At 43.0% G+C, this 20,560-nt stretch overlaps 1 protein-coding gene across 2 annotated transcripts in view; it reads right to left on the bottom strand.

Moving 5' to 3' along the window:
* Window positions 1-1,363: 1,363 nt before the first annotated feature.
* TBC1D9 (TBC1 domain family member 9) overlaps window positions 1,364-20,560 on the bottom strand; it is a 116,700-nt gene continuing 97,503 nt past the window's right edge. For both annotated transcript variants that reach the window (XM_023252784.2, XM_023252785.2), the window contains exons 14-21: window positions 20,113-20,211; window positions 19,897-19,965; window positions 15,062-15,302; window positions 10,072-10,137; window positions 9,253-9,339; window positions 5,062-5,136; window positions 4,865-4,968; window positions 1,364-3,487 (exon numbers count right to left, since the gene is read on the bottom strand). In XM_023252784.2, the coding sequence (XP_023108552.2) occupies window positions 2,765-3,487; window positions 4,865-4,968; window positions 5,062-5,136; window positions 9,253-9,339; window positions 10,072-10,137; window positions 15,062-15,302; window positions 19,897-19,965; window positions 20,113-20,211 (1,464 nt within the window). In that variant the 3' untranslated portion in view covers window positions 1,364-2,764. The remainder of the gene's footprint in view (window positions 3,488-4,864; window positions 4,969-5,061; window positions 5,137-9,252; window positions 9,340-10,071; window positions 10,138-15,061; window positions 15,303-19,896; window positions 19,966-20,112; window positions 20,212-20,560) is intronic.

The raw sequence follows: 20,560 nt of genomic DNA, 5'->3' as shown, positions 1-20,560 counted from the left end.
AGCATCCAGGCTCCAAAAGGTTTCTTCCTTTCCCCTGGCAGTAGCTTTTTCTTTTGAGCTTTCATATGTAAAAACACCACTGGTGGCCAAGACCCGGAGCTCTGGAGCTCTGTAGCTAAAAGCTCACAGGGATGCCAGTTCGAGTTTATTAGGATATACACGAGAGCCACCATCTGGATGGTGTAATGATTATTAGCCTGGGAAGCTAATCATCACAGAGCTAGATCAAAAGGGACCATACAGAGATAGTAAATTACAATAAATTGAAATCAAGAGAATCCATGGAGATACTAAAAAGACATAACACACCCATTAAAAAGAAGACAGGAACTTTAATCTTTTCTCAGAAAATGCTCTTTGAAATGCACTGACCGCCTTCTGGAGGCTAAGAGGATGAGGTGACAGGCCCATTTGTCTCACAGACTAAGCTGGAAATAATCAACTCACAGGCTCAGGACTCCTCCGCGTGCAGCCTACGGAAGCAAACAGACTTAAGAATGGCCTTTACGTAGTAAGTATAGTTCCGCTGTGACGAGCACTATGATGTGTTTGAACAGAGGGGGACAAGATGACAACACAGCCTCAGAGACATGCTTTCAGGGTAATACGCTGCTGAGTCACAGTCCCTTTCTCAGTAACAATGGAACGTTCTGACTCCTCCTGTTTACCTGGGGCTATGCATTTAAACGCATCCCTGTTCCCCTCCCAGATCCATCATTGATATTGGCAAGGTAGAGGTGGTTAAGAGAACAGGATTTTACAGTTAAACACATGATGGAATAATGCGGAACAACCTTAAAGTCAAATCAAATTGGGGAGCCTGGGTGGCTCGGTCCGGTCTGTTAAGCTTTGGACTTCAACTCAGGTCATGACCTCATGGTCCGTGAGTGTGAGCTCCGCGTTGGGCTCTGTGCTGACAGCTCAGAGCCTGGAGCTTGCTTAGGATTCCGCGTCTCCCGCTCTCTCTGTCCCTCCCCCACTTGCACTCTGTCTCTCTCTCTTTCAAAAATAAAATAAAAATATTAAAAAAAAAAAGTCAAATCAAATCAATGACTAGCTACCCAACTAGATACATACCAAATGGTATTACAGTGTACTAATGAGAGATTTTCACCTTTTTATCACTTCCGCCGCATAAGTTAAATAATTAGGTAACTGATACACATTCACTTCCTTATTTTAAATACACCCATTCACATGCAAACCACGACACACGGTCTTTTTTATCTGAAAATATTTGCCTCTAAGTGTTGGTTTACTTAGTCAAAATGGTTGCCTAAATATGATTTCCCCTGCAAAGTTGTCAAAAGAATAACGTTATTGCCTTAGGCAGGAACTCAAGCACTGAAATAAAAGCCGGATCTGAATATCTGATGTATTTTATTTGTTCACATTTGTCCTACTTGAGGTTAACACTACTTCATTTGACAGTTTAAAAATCATTCTGTAAACAAAATAAGAAACAGCAGCAACAGCTCAAAAAAAAAACACAATGCATAATAAAGGAATGTGTCGAAAGGGACACTCTGAATCAGCAAAGAAAATGTGACCGCGATGGTGAAGTCAACAATAAGGAGAAAAAACCTTCAACATCTGTAAAAGGCAAAACTGTGAGAGTAATAAAAAAAAAAAAAAAAAAAGCAAGAATCCAAAGTGCAGGTGTGCTAGTTTTCATTTCCACATCCATTCAGGAAATAGAGCATACTATTCTTTTAATAAAGTGACAAGTTCTGCTTTAAAACATTCAGGTACGTTATCTTGCAGATTTTGTTTTTTACTTTACATGATCTCTACTTGACATCGATTTAACGGGAAAGATGGTCATAGAAGATACGTAGTTTAATTTCTTGAACCTATGCACAGTATAGCAATGGTAAAGTTTATCGGTTTTAGTTTTTGCTTTATTTGCAATGAGTAACAAGAAGCTGAAGATCCAGTACCAGAAGCATCAGTACTTTTACTCTTTAAAAAAAAAGAAAAATCCTGAGCCCTCGGTTATCTCTGTTGTCATTTTCAGATTCTCTGTAACAAAAGACTGTTCATTTTCCCTGAATTCTGGCCCGCTGACTTAAATAATCACAACAGTTTTTTTAATGCAAAGTTGGTCCAGTATTGGTCCAAATTGATCAACTGGAAGTGTTATTCTGGCATCATGTGAAAATTCATAATTGTTTAGAGCCTCAAATATTTTCCTCTTGAAAGGAAACATCTGTTGAATATGATTTCTGAATAGAGGACTTTTATGAAATATATTTCAAATCTTAAAAAATATTTCTAATGCACCCTCCACCTAAAATGGTATAGGATTTACCCCCGCCAACAATGCCTTTTCCTTTTAGGAACATTTTGTGTTTGTGGCATTTCATTTTCCCGACGGCTCTAGTTTTATCTAAAAAGCCCAAAGACACAAAAGGCTGCTGCCTTATTTAGCGTTAAACAGCACTATTTTTTAACCATGTACACAGCTCAACAGCAAGATTAAGAAGTTAAAATACACACATATCACGGACAGATTAATCTTTTTTGGAATTCACTGAATTAACTGTATTCTGTTCAATCCCCTCCCCCAAGACAGTGTACTGTACCTACGTCGAGGTGTTTAAATAGTTCTCCAACAGTTTTCATTGTATTATATTATGAAAACACTAGGCTTCAAGCCGGGTACTAATAAATATTTAATTTAAAAGGAAGAAAGAAAGCCCAACACGGAACATTAAAAAAAAAACCCTCCCTCCCCTCCCGGTCCCCAGAGAAGGCGCAGGGGTCAGCCTGACATGGCGGAGATCTCATAGTCACTGGCCGAAGTGAGGGGCTTGCCCATCATCCGGATGTTTTTTGCACTGGTGATCCTGGCCATCATGCACACGGGCTTGTCAAAGTACTTCACCAGGGCCGGCTCAGTCAGGAGGGAGGCCAGGAACTGCTCGAAGGTGATGGCCCAGTCCCGGTCCAGGCTGGTGCTCCGGGGCAGGGCCGCCGTGCCCTGGCCGCTGCGCACCAGGACGGTGTCCTCCCCGATGTCCTCACAGTGCAACTTGTCCTCCTCGTGGGAGCCGGCACTCAGCACCGAGTACGAGGACATGGAGCTGTCGTCCTTGGTGTCGTCATCGGAAATCAGCATGGAGGAGCAGGCCCCGTGGTCCCGGGGAGAGGAGTCCTCCAGCTTGATGTCCTCCAACTGCCCTCCCAAGGAGTGTTCCTCACCCTCCACCGCCAAGCCGGCCGGGAGGGGCTCAACGGCCTCCACCACGTAAGGCCGGCCGGGCCCTTTCTTGGGGAAGAGCGCGCCCGGGATGGCCGCGTTGCAGGCGGGCCCGCTGCCCCCGCTCCCGCCCTCCTTGGCAGGCTGGGTGACAAAGAGCTTGCCGACTTCCCCGATCTCCAGGAGGAGGCTGGTCACCGCAGCCGTGGCGTGGTACAGCTCCTGCTCGTTGGGGTCTTCGCTGAACATGTTATACATGGTCTTGCACAGCTCAATAAACTGCCCCTGAAAAGTGATCGGGAAAAACACAGAGGATGGGACCATCTCGTTGGAAGCACAGAGGCAGGACTGAAGCGGACTGTGAAGCCATTTAATAACAGGGCTCCTGAAAGACTCTGAAAAGTCCTCTATGTAGAACCAACTGGCTACTGTTTAAAGTCTCTTCACTTGGGGTGCCTGGGTGGCTTAGTCGGTTAAGTGCCAACTCTTGATTTTGGCTCAGGTCATCAACTCACTGTTCCTGAGTTCGAGCCCCACATCGGGCTCTGCACGGACTGTGTGGAGCCTGCTTGGGATTCTCTCTTCTCTCTCTGCCCATCCCCCCCATCTCAAGCTAAATAAATGAACCTGAAAAAACAAAGTCTCTTCACTCATGTTTCCATTCTTTTTAATTTGAAGAATTTCCAACATCCGTGAAAGTAGAAAGGATGAAATAATGAACCTTCACGTAGCTGGCACCCAGAGTCTAGAATGACTGTCCTACCGTTGGCTGCTTCACCAACTCTTTTATCCTCTGTTCAAGTATTGTTAAGTAAATCCCAGACCTCGTCCCATTTCACGTCTACACTCTTCAGCGTGCAGCCCCAGGTTAGCTCAAATCCCCTCTCTCACATTTGCTGGTGTCGTGGGCAGGCGTGATGCCTTCTACTCCCCACCCACGTGATTCATCTGCTCTCCTGTTAGGAGACAACATTTTCATCCTGGGTTGTATTATTTATATTGTTTCCTCTGCCTCACTACAACTCAGCTTTTTAAGGAAAAAATGTGTCAGACATCTTTATAGCCGAGCACGGTGATTTGAAAACAGCATGAGCTTGTCTTCTGAGTATCTGAGAGTATTTTTAATAACTGAAATGAGAATGTGTATACTCTAAGAACTGAGTATTTTGTGATTTGCATTTTCTCTGAGGGGGTGGGTCACCTCCTCACGATTGAACCTATTTTTGATGCATGGAAACATGCACAGACTAGATCCAAACAGATCTTAATTGAATACCCCAAGTTATCATTATCTTTTAATTAATTAATTAATTTTATTTTTTAGTTTGAGAGAGAGAGAGAGAGAGAGAGAGAGAGAGGGCATGCACAAGTGGGGGAGAGGGGCAGAGGGAGAGAGAGAGAGAGAAACAGAATCCCAAGTAGGCTCCACACTCAGTATGGAGCCTGACGTGGGGCTCGATCCCATGACCTTGGGATCATGACCTGAGCCGTGAGGCTCAACTGACTGAGCCACCCAGGCAAGGCATCCCCTTTTATTAATTCATTTTTTATTTTTTTATTGAGTTACCATTATCTTTTAGGGGTACGTAGTCTACATTTTTCTATGACTTAGAAAACATCTTCAAGGTTCAAAATGAAGAAACTGAAATGTTAGACACTTACCTGATTCAATTTGGGTAAATCCTTTGCATTCTTTGATTTGGATTTATTTTCCGGAGTCCAGAGTCTTAGATAATTGCGATTTTCTTGAGAATTTGCCCTCTTCCCTAAAACCCAAATGTCAGGAAGTAAGTGTTCAAAGGGCCAGAAACAAGTGTTCACCCAGCATGAGGCAAACATGCGGAAGAGGAGATGTATACCTCTGTCTGGCTGCAGACTCACTGTCACAAAGCCATCCTCCGCACCGTGTTTCCTCCTGCTATCCAGCCCCACCACTGCCAAGAAATGTGCGGAAGAAAGAAAAGTACAAGGTTACATAATACACCCACAGACTCAGCATTTGCAGTAGAAAACAGGAAAACCTTTAGGTATGGCTGCCCGATTTAGCAAAACAAAGAAAACCAAAGCCAAAACCCAGTAAACTGAGTTAAATCTGAATTTGAGATAGGTAAATAATATTCTGGTGTAAGTGAGTCCTAAATATCACATGGAACATACTTGTGCTAAACAAATGATGTTTCGCTAGTCTCGAATTCAGATTTTACTGGTGTTCCTTATCTTATCTGACAACCCTATTTCTCAGTAGTGGATTCCCCCAGAATTATTTTTCACAAACAGGGTTCAGGGTAGAACTAGGAATTTAAGAAACGATGTCGTGTAGTCTTCCCTTCTTAAAAAATGGTGGTGTTGGTCCAATGAATGATTTCCCTACCCTCTCTGTTATATCATCATCTTAACTTTGCATTCATGAGACTGGTTTTCTGCCAGGCTCTGCAAAAGATAAAGAACTCACTTTTTAAAAAAGAAAACCCAAAAATGTGATATGCTACAAAATTCCTTTACATTCATAATATGGTATTTCAAAACTATGACTTGTTGAGGCTCCTGGGTGGCTCAGTCAGTTAAGCTTCTGACTCTTGATTTCGGCTCAGATCATGATCTCATGGTTTGTGGGGGTCGAGCCCTGCAATGTATTCTGCACTGACAGAGCAGAGCCTGTTTCGGATTCTCTCTCTCCTTCTCTCTTGCCTCTCCCCCACTCATTCTCCCTCTCTCTCTTCTTCAAAGTTAATAAATTTTAAAAAATATATGACTTTCAAGGAAACCACTTTTAACTGTGTTCCTTTTTCTTCTAAAAACAGGACATTACAGGGCACATAAAGGCTTCAGAAGGGAGAGGTATAAAACTCCCCCTCCCATTTCCCATTCAGTTTGTCAGCTGTCCAAATGCATTCCAGCACATCTTCAATCATCCAAAAGGTGGCTGGCTTGCCAGATATGTGACCTTCACTGAATTCAGCGTCAGGTTAATCTCGGCAGCTTTTAAGACAGAGTGAGAACAATGTACTATATGTCATTGAGAAATTCTTCTCCTCTTAATGTTGAAAATGACTTAGGAGACAAGTAGATATTCAAAAATATTTTAAAGTACGGTTAAGTTCATGCAACAGATATTGTACAGCCATTTAAAAACCAGGCTTTCAGGGGGGCGCCTGGTTTCAGGGGGGCCCCTTCTACTGCAAGCAGAGCCTGGCGCCTGCTTCGGATTCTGTGTCTCCCTCTCTCTGCCCCCCACCCCCCTCAAAAATAAACATTAAAAAAATTAAAAACAAATAAATAAAAACCAGGTTTTCACAGGATGTTTAATGACATGGTAGCATGCTCACAGGATTTTAAACAAAAAAAGTAGGATACAAAATTGTATAGGCAATTTGGTCCCCGTTTTATATATATGCATATATTATCATAATTACATATGTTATACGAATAAACATGACAAAAGTATCCCAGAATACTGTTATCTTTGTATTACAAAATTGTAAGCTTTATCTTTAGCTTATTTTATTTTCTTTAAAAAAATTTTTTTTCAACGTTTATTTATTTTTGGGACAGAGAGAGACAGAGCATGAACGGGGGAGGAGCAGAGAGAGAGGGAGACACAGAATCGAAACAGGCTCCAGGCTCTGAGCCATCAGCCCAGAGCCTGACACGGGGCTCGAACTCCCGGACCGCGAGATCGTGACCTGGCTGAAGTCGGACGCTTAACTGACTGCGCCACCCAGGCACCCCTAGCTTATTTTATATATATATATTATAACTGTATTTTTAAAATTTCAACACAAAGCAATAGTGATTTGGGAGTTAGAAAAACATTTTTTTTAAAGCAACTTTTTTTTTTTTAACGTTTATTTATTTTTGGGACAGAGAGAGACAGAGCATGAACAGGGGAGGGGCAGAGAGAGAGGGAGACACAGAATCGGAAACAGGCTCCAGGCTCTGAGCCATCAGCCCAGAGCCCGACGCGGGGCTCAAACTCACGGACCGCGAGATCGTGACCTGGCTGAAGTCGGACGCTTAACCGACTGCACCACCCAGGCACCCCTAAAGCAACTTTTAATGATTATTAAATCCTATTAGCATGTGACCATTCCTGAAGCATTCTGAAATAAGTGAATCCTTTTCTGAAATGAGTGTTTACTAACAAAGATACGGCTAACATTTTGCAGCCAAAAAACTATTGCAAACAAAGTTAGGAATATTGTAAGATATGCTAAGGCACTATGCTAAAAAAGCCTGACTATGTCAGCTCATTAAATCCATACTATACCCAATATGCCAGCTATCATCTCCATTTTCCACAAAAGGAAACTGAGGCTCAGAGATGCCAGAACCTACCTGAGCTCACGTAGGTAACAATATACAGAGTGGCATTCCGTCCAAAGATCCTTCCCTCAACTTGTATTGCCAATAGTAATAAGACTGGGTCTGGCTCACCCCTTTCTACTCAATCATACTAACATTATTTGGTGACATACGGTGACCACACATATCGTGATGAGCACTGAGTAATGTATAGAATTGTTGAGTCATGTCACACAGCTGAAACTAATACAACACTGTAAGTTAAAAATTCCAATTAAAAAAAAAAGCTGGTCTAAACTGTACTTATTTTGGAATGATAAGATTTTTTTTTAAATTTTTTTTCAAGTTTTTTTTTTTTATTTTTGGGACAGAGAGAGACAGAGCATGAACGGGGGAGGGGCAGAGAGAGAGGGAGACACAGAATCGGAAACAGGCTCCAGGCTCTGAGCCATCAGCCCAGAGCCTGACGCGGGGCTCGAACTCACGGACCGCGAGATCGTGACCTGGCTGAAGTCGGACGCTTAACCGACTGCGCCACCCAGGCGTCCCTGGAATGATAAGATTTAAGAGGCAAAAGGACCCAGAAGCAGCCCATGTTTACTTTTGAACTTGGGTGAAGTCATGAAGCGGCAGTGATGATGAATGAGAAGGTAGAGAAGTCACTGCGATAGCTACTGAGAGATGTTGCCTAGATTCACACAAGACAGACACCTTCTGTGTATCTCATTGTATACAGTGAGTTGAACCATGTCTATGTAGACCTAATACCCATACCTACATAAAGCAGAAGTCAGCACGTTTTTTTTTTTTTTTCATAAAAGACTGGACAGTAAATATTTCACAGGTTTTACAGCCCACACTGCCTCTGTCTCAACTACTCAGTTCTACCACCCATAGCATGAAAGTAGCCAGAGGCAATACATAAATGAATAGCTTGGCAGTGTTCCAATAAAACTTTATAGGCACTCAAGTTTAAATTTCATATAATTTTCCTAGATCATGAAATATCATTCTACTTTTGATTTCTTAAAATCCATTTAAAAATGTAAAACCCTTTCTTTTTTTTTTTAAACTTTTTTAAATTTATTTTTGAGACAGAGAGAGACAGAGCATGAACGGGGGAGGGGCAGAGAGAGAGGGAGACACAGAATTGGAAGCAGGCTCCAGGCTCTGAGCCATCAGCCCAGAGCCCGACGTGGGGCTCGAACTCACGGACCGCGAGATCGTGACCTGAGTTAAAGTGGGACGCTTAACCGACTGAGCCACCCAGGTGCCCCTGTAAAACCCTTTCTTAGTTCGCAGGCTGTACAAACAGATCCCGGGCCACATTTGGCCTCTGGGCTGAAGTTTACTGCCACCTATTACAGAGCCTGTGTATCTCTTACATACAGATATAAGAGAACTCTTTCTGACATAAATGTCCTGATTCTGGATAGCAGAATAATAACAGGATGATGTTCTTAATGAGCCTGACTACAGTAGGGAAAGGGGAACAAAGCATATCGCTCTAGGGGTCATGTTTTCTCTAAGCCAGTGGGACACAGTGTGCATGCTCCCTTCAGTGGGCAAAGTACCCACTCCCTAGTTGTTGGCTGCTTGACTTCACAAATCTGAAAAGAAACTAATGTATTAGGCAACTGAATTCATATACTTCTTTGACTGACTAGCTTTGAGGCAACTTTTTCTAGTAACAACAGAGGGCTCTGTAGAAAAGAAATACTGTACCTATGGGGAGGAAAGTCACTTACCATGTGTGCATTCTGGGGTGATGTCTTCAAAGAAGTATTGAGTTGCTTCAAAAGCAGAATCTGGCTCATCTTGATCAGAGGATGGCTCTAGAGAGGGGAGGAGAGGTCATTCTCGTATTGGCGGGGTGGTGACTCAAGGAAAGTGTGCTTTAATTGTTAAAGAAGTGACATGGGGGAGGACGAGGAGCTGGAGGTACCAAGGTGGAGAGGGGGCACATCACTGGGGGCCCTGAATACCGACGGCGTCTATAGCCTCATGGGGGGAGTGGGGGGCTCACTCCATTTTTTCACTCCACCTTCCTTTTTAACAACCTCACACTGAAGTGGAAACTGTATACAATTAAAGACAATTCTCAAATCTACAATTTTACCCTATCTCTATCCTTAATGGCAATCTTTTTTTTTTTTTTTTTTTTTTTTAGTGTTTGCTAGATATATCCAAGCTATAGGCCAACCTTTTAAAACCTAAACTCAAAACCTCTCCATCTTGCTCACTTGTTTCTGTCAGTGTTAAAATGACTCCTTCTAAACTCAGAATCTCAGGTCCTACGTTCTCCTCTTTTGCGACCTTTGTATCTCGTGAGTTACCAAATGCTATTTGTTCTTTCTCTTGCAGATGTCTGCTCTTTTCTATTACAACTCATACCTCAGACAGGTAAATGACCATGGAATCAAGCACACACTGATGCAGGAACCTATGCAGTAATTACTATTCAGTTCATGCTTAGTGACCAGTGAGTGATTTTGTATATCAAAAAAAGAACTTTCAAACCAGGTCATGGTCACAAATACATGGGCTCCTCTGTGTGGCTCACTTACCAGGCAAGACATGCATTTTGTACAGGAGTTTGAGTTTCTCTGTGAGGTCCCCATGGCATGCAGCACCTAGAATCATACAAATACAATATGAAATGTATCATGTGTGGTAGTGATGCTCTCAGCTTAGCATTCCCCTAAAAAGTCTACTTTTTGCAAACTGAAATCAAGACATTAGGTGACAAAAGGTCCGGTCAGGACATATTTGGGTTAAGAGCTCTGGAACCCAGATGCCTGGGTTCAATTCCTTCGTACTTACTATTTGCCCTTGGGAGAGTTAATCTCTCTGTACCTCAGTTTCCCCTGTATAATAATAAACACAAGATTCTACCAGTGGTCTTGACATCAGGATCAAAGGAATGTGAGAATTAAATGTATTAACATGTATAAAACACTTAGAATAGTGCCTGGAACATAATAAATGTGTTTTTCATAAGAAAACCCATTTAACTGGGTTTCAACACTCAAACAGAATTCAGAAATAATCTCGAAACATGTTTGAGATCGCTTCCAATTATTCATTGTAGAAATCCCTGTTAGTCGTTTTGGGGTTCTCCTAAATATTTCTTCAGTTTGATTCATCCTCATCTGTCTGCCATCATATCACCATCCCTTCAATCAAAAGAACCCTGTTACTTTTCTTTTAAAGTCTATACGTATTGGAATCAGAAAATCCTTCACAAATATCTAGTCTTAGAGCAGCCAGTTGAAGATTAGTCAGCTTTGGAGAAAGAGGAATCGCAGAATCTGGGCTGCCAGAAACAGCAGGGGTGTCCACTAAATGCAGGCATCTCCCTTCACGCACTGACGAAAGACAGGGATCTAGCACCTGCTTGAACACTTTCAGAGACGGAGAGGCCATCACCACCAGATGCATTCCGTTCTGCAGATGTATTCTCTAACTACTGAAAGTCCTTCCGCAATTTTTGTTTTAGTCTCAGGATCCTTAACCTGCAATCTCAACTTCAGAAAGTCCACAAAGCCCATGAAATAGAAAATTTGTCTCTATGTGCACATGTCATTTTGAGGGGAAGAAAATGTCCAAAGTCCCTATTAGATCTCAAAGAGTCCATGACTCAAAAAAAGGTTTGGAACTGCTCTTCCTTCCCTTATTCTACTCGGTAAAGCCAAACAGAATAGGTCTGTTGCCTCAATACAACAACCTTCAGATTTTGAGGACAACTCACCTGTCTCCTTCACGCTTATCTTTTCAAGGCAAGTTTATCGTGCCCTCTCCAAATTTTTCCACTTTCTCATAACATGATTTGTACAGCCTTCCCCATTTTTACTCACATCCACTTTATGTGTCAACTCATCAATCAATATCTCTCTGGAGAGAGAGTCCCAGAAGACTCTTATCTACTTCAGAGAAGAGTGGAGCTGTTTTTGACTTTTCCACTAACATGGCCTGAGTTTACATTCAATTTTTTATACTCTTTCACTCTGGAGTTTCATATTGACCACGTGGTTAACTGAACTCCAAGATGTCTGCACACCAACTAATACTAATCATGAAAGTAATGGCAGACAATTCTATCTCGTAAAATTATTGTGAGAAGAAAAGTGACACACACGTGGAAAGCAGTTAGCACGAGATTTAACACAAAGCAAATAATTAATAAATGTCTGTCATTAAACCCTTAAGTCAGGCACTGTTCCAAGAATTCTATTCAAAGTCATTTTATCCTGACAGTTACTCATTTGCAAATGAAGGAAAAATCAGAGGTCAAATATCAAACCCAAAGTACCAGAGAACCCTCAGTTGAAACTGACTCATTAACCATCATATTTTGGGGGCAGTGTTCAGCCAGTTACCTAATCACCAACTTCTATATACTCCTTCCTACCTTTTCCATTTATAACAAGTTATCTGTCAAATGACCAGCTGCATCAGGACACGTATGACATATTTAGAGCCTGCCTTTGAGCAACACGATTGGAAAAGGAGATACAGTTCATTTGTGGCTTCTGATAGTAATCCCTTATTTCTAATTCCACATAGACCATCTGTTCATGAATTTCTAGAGGGAACTTCCTGGGGATTGATCTCATCTTTTCCAGAATCCGTTTTTTAGTTTTTAAAAACTTTTTTCTTTAACGTTTATTTATTTTTGAGACAGAGAGAGACAGAGCATGAACGGGGGAGGGTCAGAGAGAGAGGGAGACACAGAATCTGAAACAGGCTCCAGGCTCCGAGCTGTCAGCACAGAGCCCGACACGGGGCTCGAACTCACGGACCGCAAGATCATGACCTGAGCCGAAGTCGGACGCCCAACCGACTGAGCCACCCAGGCGCCCCTGTTTTTTAGTTTTTAAAACCTGAACAGAATTTCTCTTTTCTGGTCTGCTTGTCTATCTCCGTAATAATTGTCCCACAGAGTGACAACAGCTCTGAGCATTCTCCCAGTATCTGGAGCAAGGCATACTTTGCTCAAGAACTCAACTGCCTTTTGAGAACCCTAAATACTCTTTTTCAGTGTTTTCACTATCCTGGACTACAAGCCTCTCTTTCCTTTCTTGAAGATTTTGAAGAGTATTTTCCTTACTGGAGTCACCTGAACTTAAGTCAATTAAATACTTCTATTAAATTCTATCACGTTTCTAATGCAGCACTGGTTTCTTTTTCCTCCTCCTTAATCCTGTCCAAAGATAAGTTTTATAAATCCCCTTTGGATTTGATGAAAGCCACCCATCTGGCAATAAGTAGTTACCTTGGGGCAGAAAAGATTAGGAGAGGGATAAAGGGGTCTTTAGCCTTGCCTGGATTGTTTCACTGTTTAAAAAGTGGGATGTATTTATATGTTACTTGTGTAATTAAAAATTGATACCTCCTCCTTCCTAAGAAATATCCTGCTTGCTGTCCTCAGCATCGAGTAGCAAGAAAAGGATGAATCGTTGAGACAGACAGCCCTTCTCTGAATCCTGGGCCCAGCATGTACTAACTGTGTAGTTCAGTCCAATAACAGGTAAGTATTGACTCGCTAGAAACTAGTGTCCCAGCAAGTTATTTAACTTTTCTGAGCTTTCATGTCTTTAGCCAAAAAAGGGGCTAATAAGAGTAAGCACGTGGGTAATAAAGCATAATAGTAAGAGCACAAAGTGGGCCCTTGAAGTGCCTGGGTTCAAACTTCAATTTCGTAGTTGTGTGTCTTAGGCAAATTGAATGCATGTAAACATGAGAGCAGTGCCCGCAGCAGAGTAAATACTGTATAAATGTCAGCTGTCATTAGTATCTCCTCAAAAGGCTACTGTTTGGATTTAGCGATAAAATACAAATTCTAAAGCATCTGAGTAGTGTCTGCACTAAAAAAAAGGCTAGTTCTTCCATGTCCCCCTTCCCTTTTAAGCATATATGTGAGTGCTTTATACAAATAATTTTTTCCTTCCTAAGTGCACTTCATCTGCACCCCTTTGTCTTTTTATCTTTACTTATTTATTGTGACAAAGAGAGAGAGCGTGAGCAGGAGAGGGGCAGAGAGAGAGGGAGAGAATCCTGAGCAGGCTCTGTGCTGGTAGCACAGAGCCTGATGCTGGAACTCAGGAACTGTGAGATCATGACCAGAGCCAAAAGTTGGACGCTTAACTGACTGAGTCACCTAGGTGCCCCTCCCCTTTGCCTTTTTAAAAACCATCAGTTTCCTTCGGCCTTTAAGCCCTAGTCATTATTCTTTTTTTTTTTTTTTTCAACATTTTTATTTATTTTTGGGACAGAGAGAGACAGAGCATGAACGGGGGAGGGGCAGAGAGAGAGGGAGACACAGAATGGGAAACAGGCTCCAGGCTCCGAGCCATCAGTCCAGAGCCCGACGCAGGGCTCGAACTCACGGACCGCGAGATCGTGACCTGGCTGAAGTCGGATGCTTAACCGACTGCGCCCCCCAGGCGCCCCCCTAGTCATTATTCTTAAAGATTTAGAGCACTTTTTGGAGTCATCATTGGCTCTGTGCCTGACCCCTTCATCTTTCCTAGGGCATGTCATTTTAAAGTACATGACCTGGGGACGGACGCCTAGGTGGCTCAGTCAGGTGAAGCCTCCAACTCTTGATTTGGGCTCAGGTCATGATCTCATGGTTCTTAAGATCAAGCCCTGCATCAGGCTCTGTGCTGACAGCACAGAGCCTGCTTGGGATTCTCTCTCTCTCTTTGCCCCTCCCCTGCTCTCTCTCAAAATAAATAAATAAATAATTTTTTATACATCAAAAAATGAATAAATAAAGTACCTGGCCCATGGTCACAGAGTGGCACAATTAGAATGAGCTTTTTTTTTTTTTTTTTCCTTCTCCTTGTCTCATTCTGACCCACCGGCATAACACGTCCTACATCCACAACTTCAATGTCTGGTGGGCCAAGCTCTACTACCCTGTAGCCTTTCTGTTCCATCATGAAGGGAGCAAGAGTTCTAAAGGACATAGGGCAGTCCTGCTAACACAGAATAACAGTCAGGCAGTGAGGCTGACGGGCAGAAACCACGTGCTGCTTGTGAGGTGTGGGTGTGCTTTCTCAGGACAGCCGGTCCTTCCTCCAGGCCAGATGGAGAGAAAAGACCTCCATTGAGACCGCAGAACTGCTGCGGTTTCTTCAGCCCTTTATTAAAAACATCACGAAAGGTTTTTATAACATTTTGTGATACATAATATAAATATACTTTGTGTCAAAGAAGAACAATCCACTCAAATATTCTTGTAAAGGTATCACGGCCTGTGGTTTCAGTGTGTAAGTTGGCATTTTATTGTCTTGCACATTCTCCGATAATGTATTTTAACTTGTGCTGAGGACTAACTAGTGTCGAATGCTTTAATCACATAGTATAACCGTTCATTTAAACGAATTTTACCATCAGTTTGCAAACCTTAAAATGAGACGCTCTACCCTCTAAACCCTTGGAGGCAGTTCGGGGCTGTGGCCCGGAGGGCAGCACTGAGGACCACCAGGAACGGGGCTGTTGCTGCCCCGTCATCCCTTCCCAATTCATGAAGTAACATCCCATGCTTACTTAGGCCGGAGACAAACTCTCGGAAGTTAATCAGAGAATCTCCATTTTCATCCAACAGCTGGAAGAGGCGGGAGGCCAATACTTCAGAGTGAGTTCCGCAGGCCCAGGGAAAGAGAAGAGCAAACATCCCCTTGAACTGCTCAAAGTCAATGCGATACTGTTCCAGGTAAGGCAGGCTGGGGTCGTGCCGGTCCAGAGCATTGCTGCTCCCACCCCAGTAGCAGCTGGTTAGATGCTCTGCCTGAAAAGTTAAAGAAAAAAAGAGGATTACTGGGGATGCGATCTTACGGCAAGTGCCGGGAAGGAAAAGTCCCGCCTCACGTTTGCAAAAAGCCTTTTCGATCCACCTGTGTGTGTCTCCTGGGGCAGGAGCTCTGGTCTTAGGGCTCCCTGTCTTCTTGTTCTACACCCATCTCCACTGGACCACCCCACCAACTCCATGGCAACCACCTCTGCAGGTTACATCCGGCATGAAAGGTCCAGCTCAGTTACTGGAGGTAGGTGAAAAAAAAAAACCCCACATCCCCTGCCTCTACCCCTACTCGTTTCCCCTTTAGACACTGACACACGTTTAAGAAAAAAAAAACCCATAAAAATAAACAAAAATATTTATTAAAAAAAATTAAATGAAAGGATCTGTAATTTAGGCAATCTGACCAGCTTGTTTTCTAGGTGAGGATGAGAAAGCCCAGAGGCTGAGGGGCTCTCACGAGGTCATCAACTGCGTACTCAGGGCAGAAGCATCATGACATTTGGGGTTTCTGAATTCCTAGTTTAGTGTCCCAAAGACCCCTTTCCTCTTGGTTACTGAAATTACATAAATATCATAGTCACAGTATTCAAGCTAAAATGTGTGGCTTTCTTATTTCACGCATCTGAAAATAGCTCTAGGAAAATTCTGAGTAGGAACCACTATGGTGAGGAGAATAGAGATCTGGAAACAACAAAAAGCTTCCTGTTTCTGTCCTTGGAAACAAGGCAGCCTCTTATTCATGAAGTCATATTGATCCTGGTAGATATGTGCACCCATTCTAGGAAGACCACAAAGATAAAACTTGTGATAGAAAGGCCCAGAAGGACACCCTTCCCCCAGACATTTACAGTTAGCTCTGGATGGTAAATGGGGGAGATGGGAGGGGCGTGAAAAGGAGGACTTTATTTTTACTTTATTCCCCATTGTACTGTCTGAGTATCTCACTACGGTAATGTATAAATATTGCAGTAGAAAAAGAGCACTTTCGAAACAGATCTTTCCCCTAGCTTAGGAGCTGTGTAAGGGGGGAGTCAGTAGTGGGTATGGTAGTAGTTTTGCTCTTAGAAAGGAACAAAGCCCAAATGTCTTGATCACAATTGTTTACTGGGAATCACAGCGAACAAACTAAAAGAGAGGAGTGGGGGTAGGCAAGAGAGGGGGAGGAAGAGGTGGAGTGCAGAACCAAAGGCAGGTTTTTGCAATGCAGCCTTGGGAGAATAAAGGAAGTGGGTCAGAGTTCACGGGGGTTTGGGAATGCATTCCCGGGCTGTAGTAGTAAGGTCAGAGTGGGGGGATGTTCAAGGCAGGCAGGCGAGGCTGAGGTCAGAGAGCCTGCAAGGGTCAAGCCCTAAAGTGATGCCAGCAGCCCTCAGTGGGTGGGATGGCCTTGGTAATACATCCCTGGGAGGGGTCCTCTTCGCCTGAGCTACTTCCTGGATAAAGGTTGCCTCAGGCATTTCCTCCTAACTAAAGCTTGCAAAGTACTCTGGAACCGGGCTGGAATGTGAGTCCAGGCATTTTGACAGTGCTCACAAACATCAGGAAAAGACAAGCCAGTTCCTTGATAGCCCCCACACTCCATCATGGGGGGACTGGGGCCCAGACATCCAAAAACGACCAAAGGAATAATTTAGAGAGTTCAAGAGAAATTAGGGCAATGGGGCCCTGAACTACATTTGTCATCAAATGTGCCTCAAGGTGGCAGCCTTTCACCCTTTTCCTCCAAGTTTTTGTTTTGTTTTAATTTGAGTATCGTTGACACACAATGTTACGTTAGTTTCAGGTATAGGACTTAGTAGTTTGCCAAGTTTATAAGCTCCTCCAGAGGGGATGCATCTTTCCTTTGTATATGCAGGAACCCCTCCCCACCCCCTGCTCCCCAAAATTGGCTTTTTAAAGGACTAAGAAGTCTGGCAAGGTGTCTGACACATAGCAATGCCTCAATGTTCATTCAAATGATTTAAAGCCAATGAAAGGGTTCAGAAGACTCAAAAAAAGAGAGTCCATAATGAAGTTTTTTTTTTTTTAAAGTTTTTTTTTTTTAATTTTTTTTTCAACGTTTATTTATTTTTTGGGACAGAGAGAGACAGAGCATGAACGGGGGAGGGGCAGAGAGAGAGGGAGACACAGAATCGAAACAGGCTCCAGGCTCCGAGCCATCAGCCCAGAGCCTGACGCGGGGCTCGAACTCACGGACCGCGAGATCGTGACCTGGCTGAAGACGGACGCTTAACCGACTGCGCCACCCAGGTGCCCATATAATGAAGTTTTTATCTTGGGTTCCACAGTATCTCCTGAGGCTCCTTCTGACCCCTGACACCGAGTCTCAGGTTCTTTCTTGGGGTGCATGGTAGATTGGGGGAGTTCCTGTTTGTCAACACAGCCTCAGGGCAGGGCTTTGGAGTAAAAGAAGAGTTTGCTTTGTTCAGGTGCAAATGACCCAACCAGTGCAGACGTGCCCAGGCTTCGGCAGTTTCTGGGTCCGGGACTTCCGCACAACCTGCTCTGGCCCTCCTTTCCCTGGTGTCCCCCCAAAGCAGCCTCCCCTTTCTAACGTCAGTGCCCTTCCTGCTATCTGTTCATGGTCTTGCTGCCTCTGGCTGCTACTCCCACTTCTGCTCGGTTACCCCAAATCTTACCCGCCACCCTGTAAAGCGGATTTCTTCTGGTCTTCAGCATCTCTTCAAAATCTGATCTTAATTGGATCACTGTATCTTTGGTTTTGATCCAAGTTGGATCATTGTATTTTTCCTTTATGAAACCCTTTTCATATGAATACCCAGCTTACACTGAGCAGTTAGTTATGGCGTATGAATAAAATATGAATGGGCTGGCATACTATAAAGACCTCACCATCAAGTGCAGAATAGAGGCTGGTGGGGGGGTGATGTCCACTCTGCTGGTCATGCTGCTGGGATACACGAAGGGCATCATTAACCAGCTATGGACCACTGACCACTAACTTACCCATGTATTCAATACACATGTTTAGAGCACCTGCCAGGGACAGACACTATAGTAGGCACCAGTAAAACAAACAAACAGAAAATAATGGTGGTGCTCTTTAGTAGCTAACAAGCAAGTGGGGATATTAGTGAAAACATTCCCAGCTATCACATCCTCTGATTCTAAGATCTGTTAGTGTTCAACCCAGACCTTTGTCCCTTAATGCTTCCTGCTGTACTATGTTTGCAGGTCTCCAAATAGTCATGTTATTTCTGGCAATAAAAGGGGAACATACAAGTAGCTACCCAATTAGAGATCAGGATAAAGTTGGCATCAGCATAAAAGACATCTTTTCAAAGTTTCTCCAAAGTGGCCACATTTTTACCTATGAGGTTGATAACGATGGTTAAAAGTATTTTTTCTAGAAGAAAAAAATTCTACATTGCTTTATTTACTAATAAAATGTCTTCTTATTCAGGATCAAGATTGGTATGGGCTGAATTATGGAATGAAAATCACAGAACTTTAACCAATTAGGCTTTTCCTTACGCATATGAACAGCTTTATTCTTATTCTGGCTACATATCTCTTTTTCAGTGTGTTTTAACATAGCTTAATACAGGAAAGCTCTGAGGGTGCTTTAATACAGCTTCTTGTAAGACATTATAACGTACAATAATTTCAGGGAGACTTTAAATTCAACTGCCATCATTCCAATAAGTGTTATAAAGTAATACCGTATTTTGTTAGGACCAAGGAAATAGCTAAAATATATATGGAGTGGAACAGCGCTAAAACATCAGCTTAAGTCAGTTAAGAGAAAATGCTTATTTTTCATATGAAGCACTCCATTTGTAAAAAAAGTGTTTATTTTTGAGAGAGAGAGAGGAGAGAGCATGCATGCCCAGGAGGGGGGCAGAGAGAGAGGGTGACAGAGGATCCAAAGCGGGCTCCGCGTTGACAGCAGCGAGCCTGACACGGGGCTTGAAAACACAAACTGTGAGATCATGACCTGAGCTGAAGTCAGATGCTCAACCCACTGAGCCATCCAGGTGCCCCGAAGCACTCCATTTTTATACTCTCAGCTCTATCTTCATATTTATGCATGCCGACACTCATGCTGTCCCTTAACAATTTAACAGAAATGGGGAGCCTGGGTAGATCAGTCAGTTAAGTGCCCAGCTGTGGCTCAGGTCATAATCTCACAGTTTGTGGGTTTGAGCCCCACATCAGGCTCTCTTGCTGTCAGCACAGAGCCTGCTTCAGATCCTCTGTCCCCCTCTCTCTCTGCCCCTCCTCTGCTCGTGCTCTCTCTCTCAAAATAAATAAATATTAAAAAAAAATCTAGAACTAATTGAATCATTACAGTGAACTCTTTTATTCCCCTGGATGTACATGCATTTAACTTTAAAACTCACCTTGAGGGGCATGTGGGTGGCTCAGTCAGTTAAATATCCGACTTCGGCTCAGGTCATGATCTCACGGTTCATGGTTCTGAGCTGTCAGCAAAGCCTGGAGCCTGCTTTGGATTCTGTGTCTCCATCTCTCTCTCTGCCCTTCCCCCCCTCTCCTTCTGCTTCTCTCTCTCTCTTTCTCTCTCTCAAAAGTAAATAGACATTAATAAAAAAGAACTCACCTTGAAAAGAGCATAAAGTTCTTCTAGCTCATCAATGGTAAAGGAAGTTTCTGTCACAATTGTTCGGACCTTTAAGAAGGTAGACACAATTAATTTCACAATCTCAAAGATGTTATATTGGGAAAGTCCCTGATTTTCTTCTTTTAAATCATCTCAGTCTGTGAAGCAGGAATTTATGGAGAAAGAAGGCCATCCACTATTTTTCAAAGGACTTACCACATTCCGTTTCGTAGTATCCTCCAGTGTCTGGATCACCTTTAGTCTCTGTTTGAATCTCATCTGCTCAATCAAGTCTGCCCGGATGGTTCCAAATTTCTGGAAAGGAGCAATATTGGTGTTTCTGAGAAATCTGCTAAAGCACACAGTCTGCAAGATTTATGGAGACACAATCCTGATACATAGAAGAAACTGAATTTACCATTTTACCTTATGTTTGGGTTTTACTTATTATACCTATCGCCTACCCCCCCCCCCCCTCACTTACTATGAGAGCAGAGACTGTGCCCACTGGAGTGGAGGACAGTGCTGATTTACTAAATGCTCAACAAATATTTGCTGAATACATCGAATTCTCATGATAATACCAGGAAGGAAGTGCTCTTCTCCCCATTTCAGACACAAGGAAACAGAAGTTTAACAAAAACACTAACTTGCCCAAGCCCAC

This window comes from Felis catus, chromosome B1, assembly GCF_018350175.1.
Source record: "Felis catus isolate Fca126 chromosome B1, F.catus_Fca126_mat1.0, whole genome shotgun sequence".
Taxonomy (NCBI): Eukaryota; Metazoa; Chordata; class Mammalia; order Carnivora; family Felidae; genus Felis; species Felis catus.
This window is presented reverse-complemented; position numbering and strand designations above follow the sequence as displayed.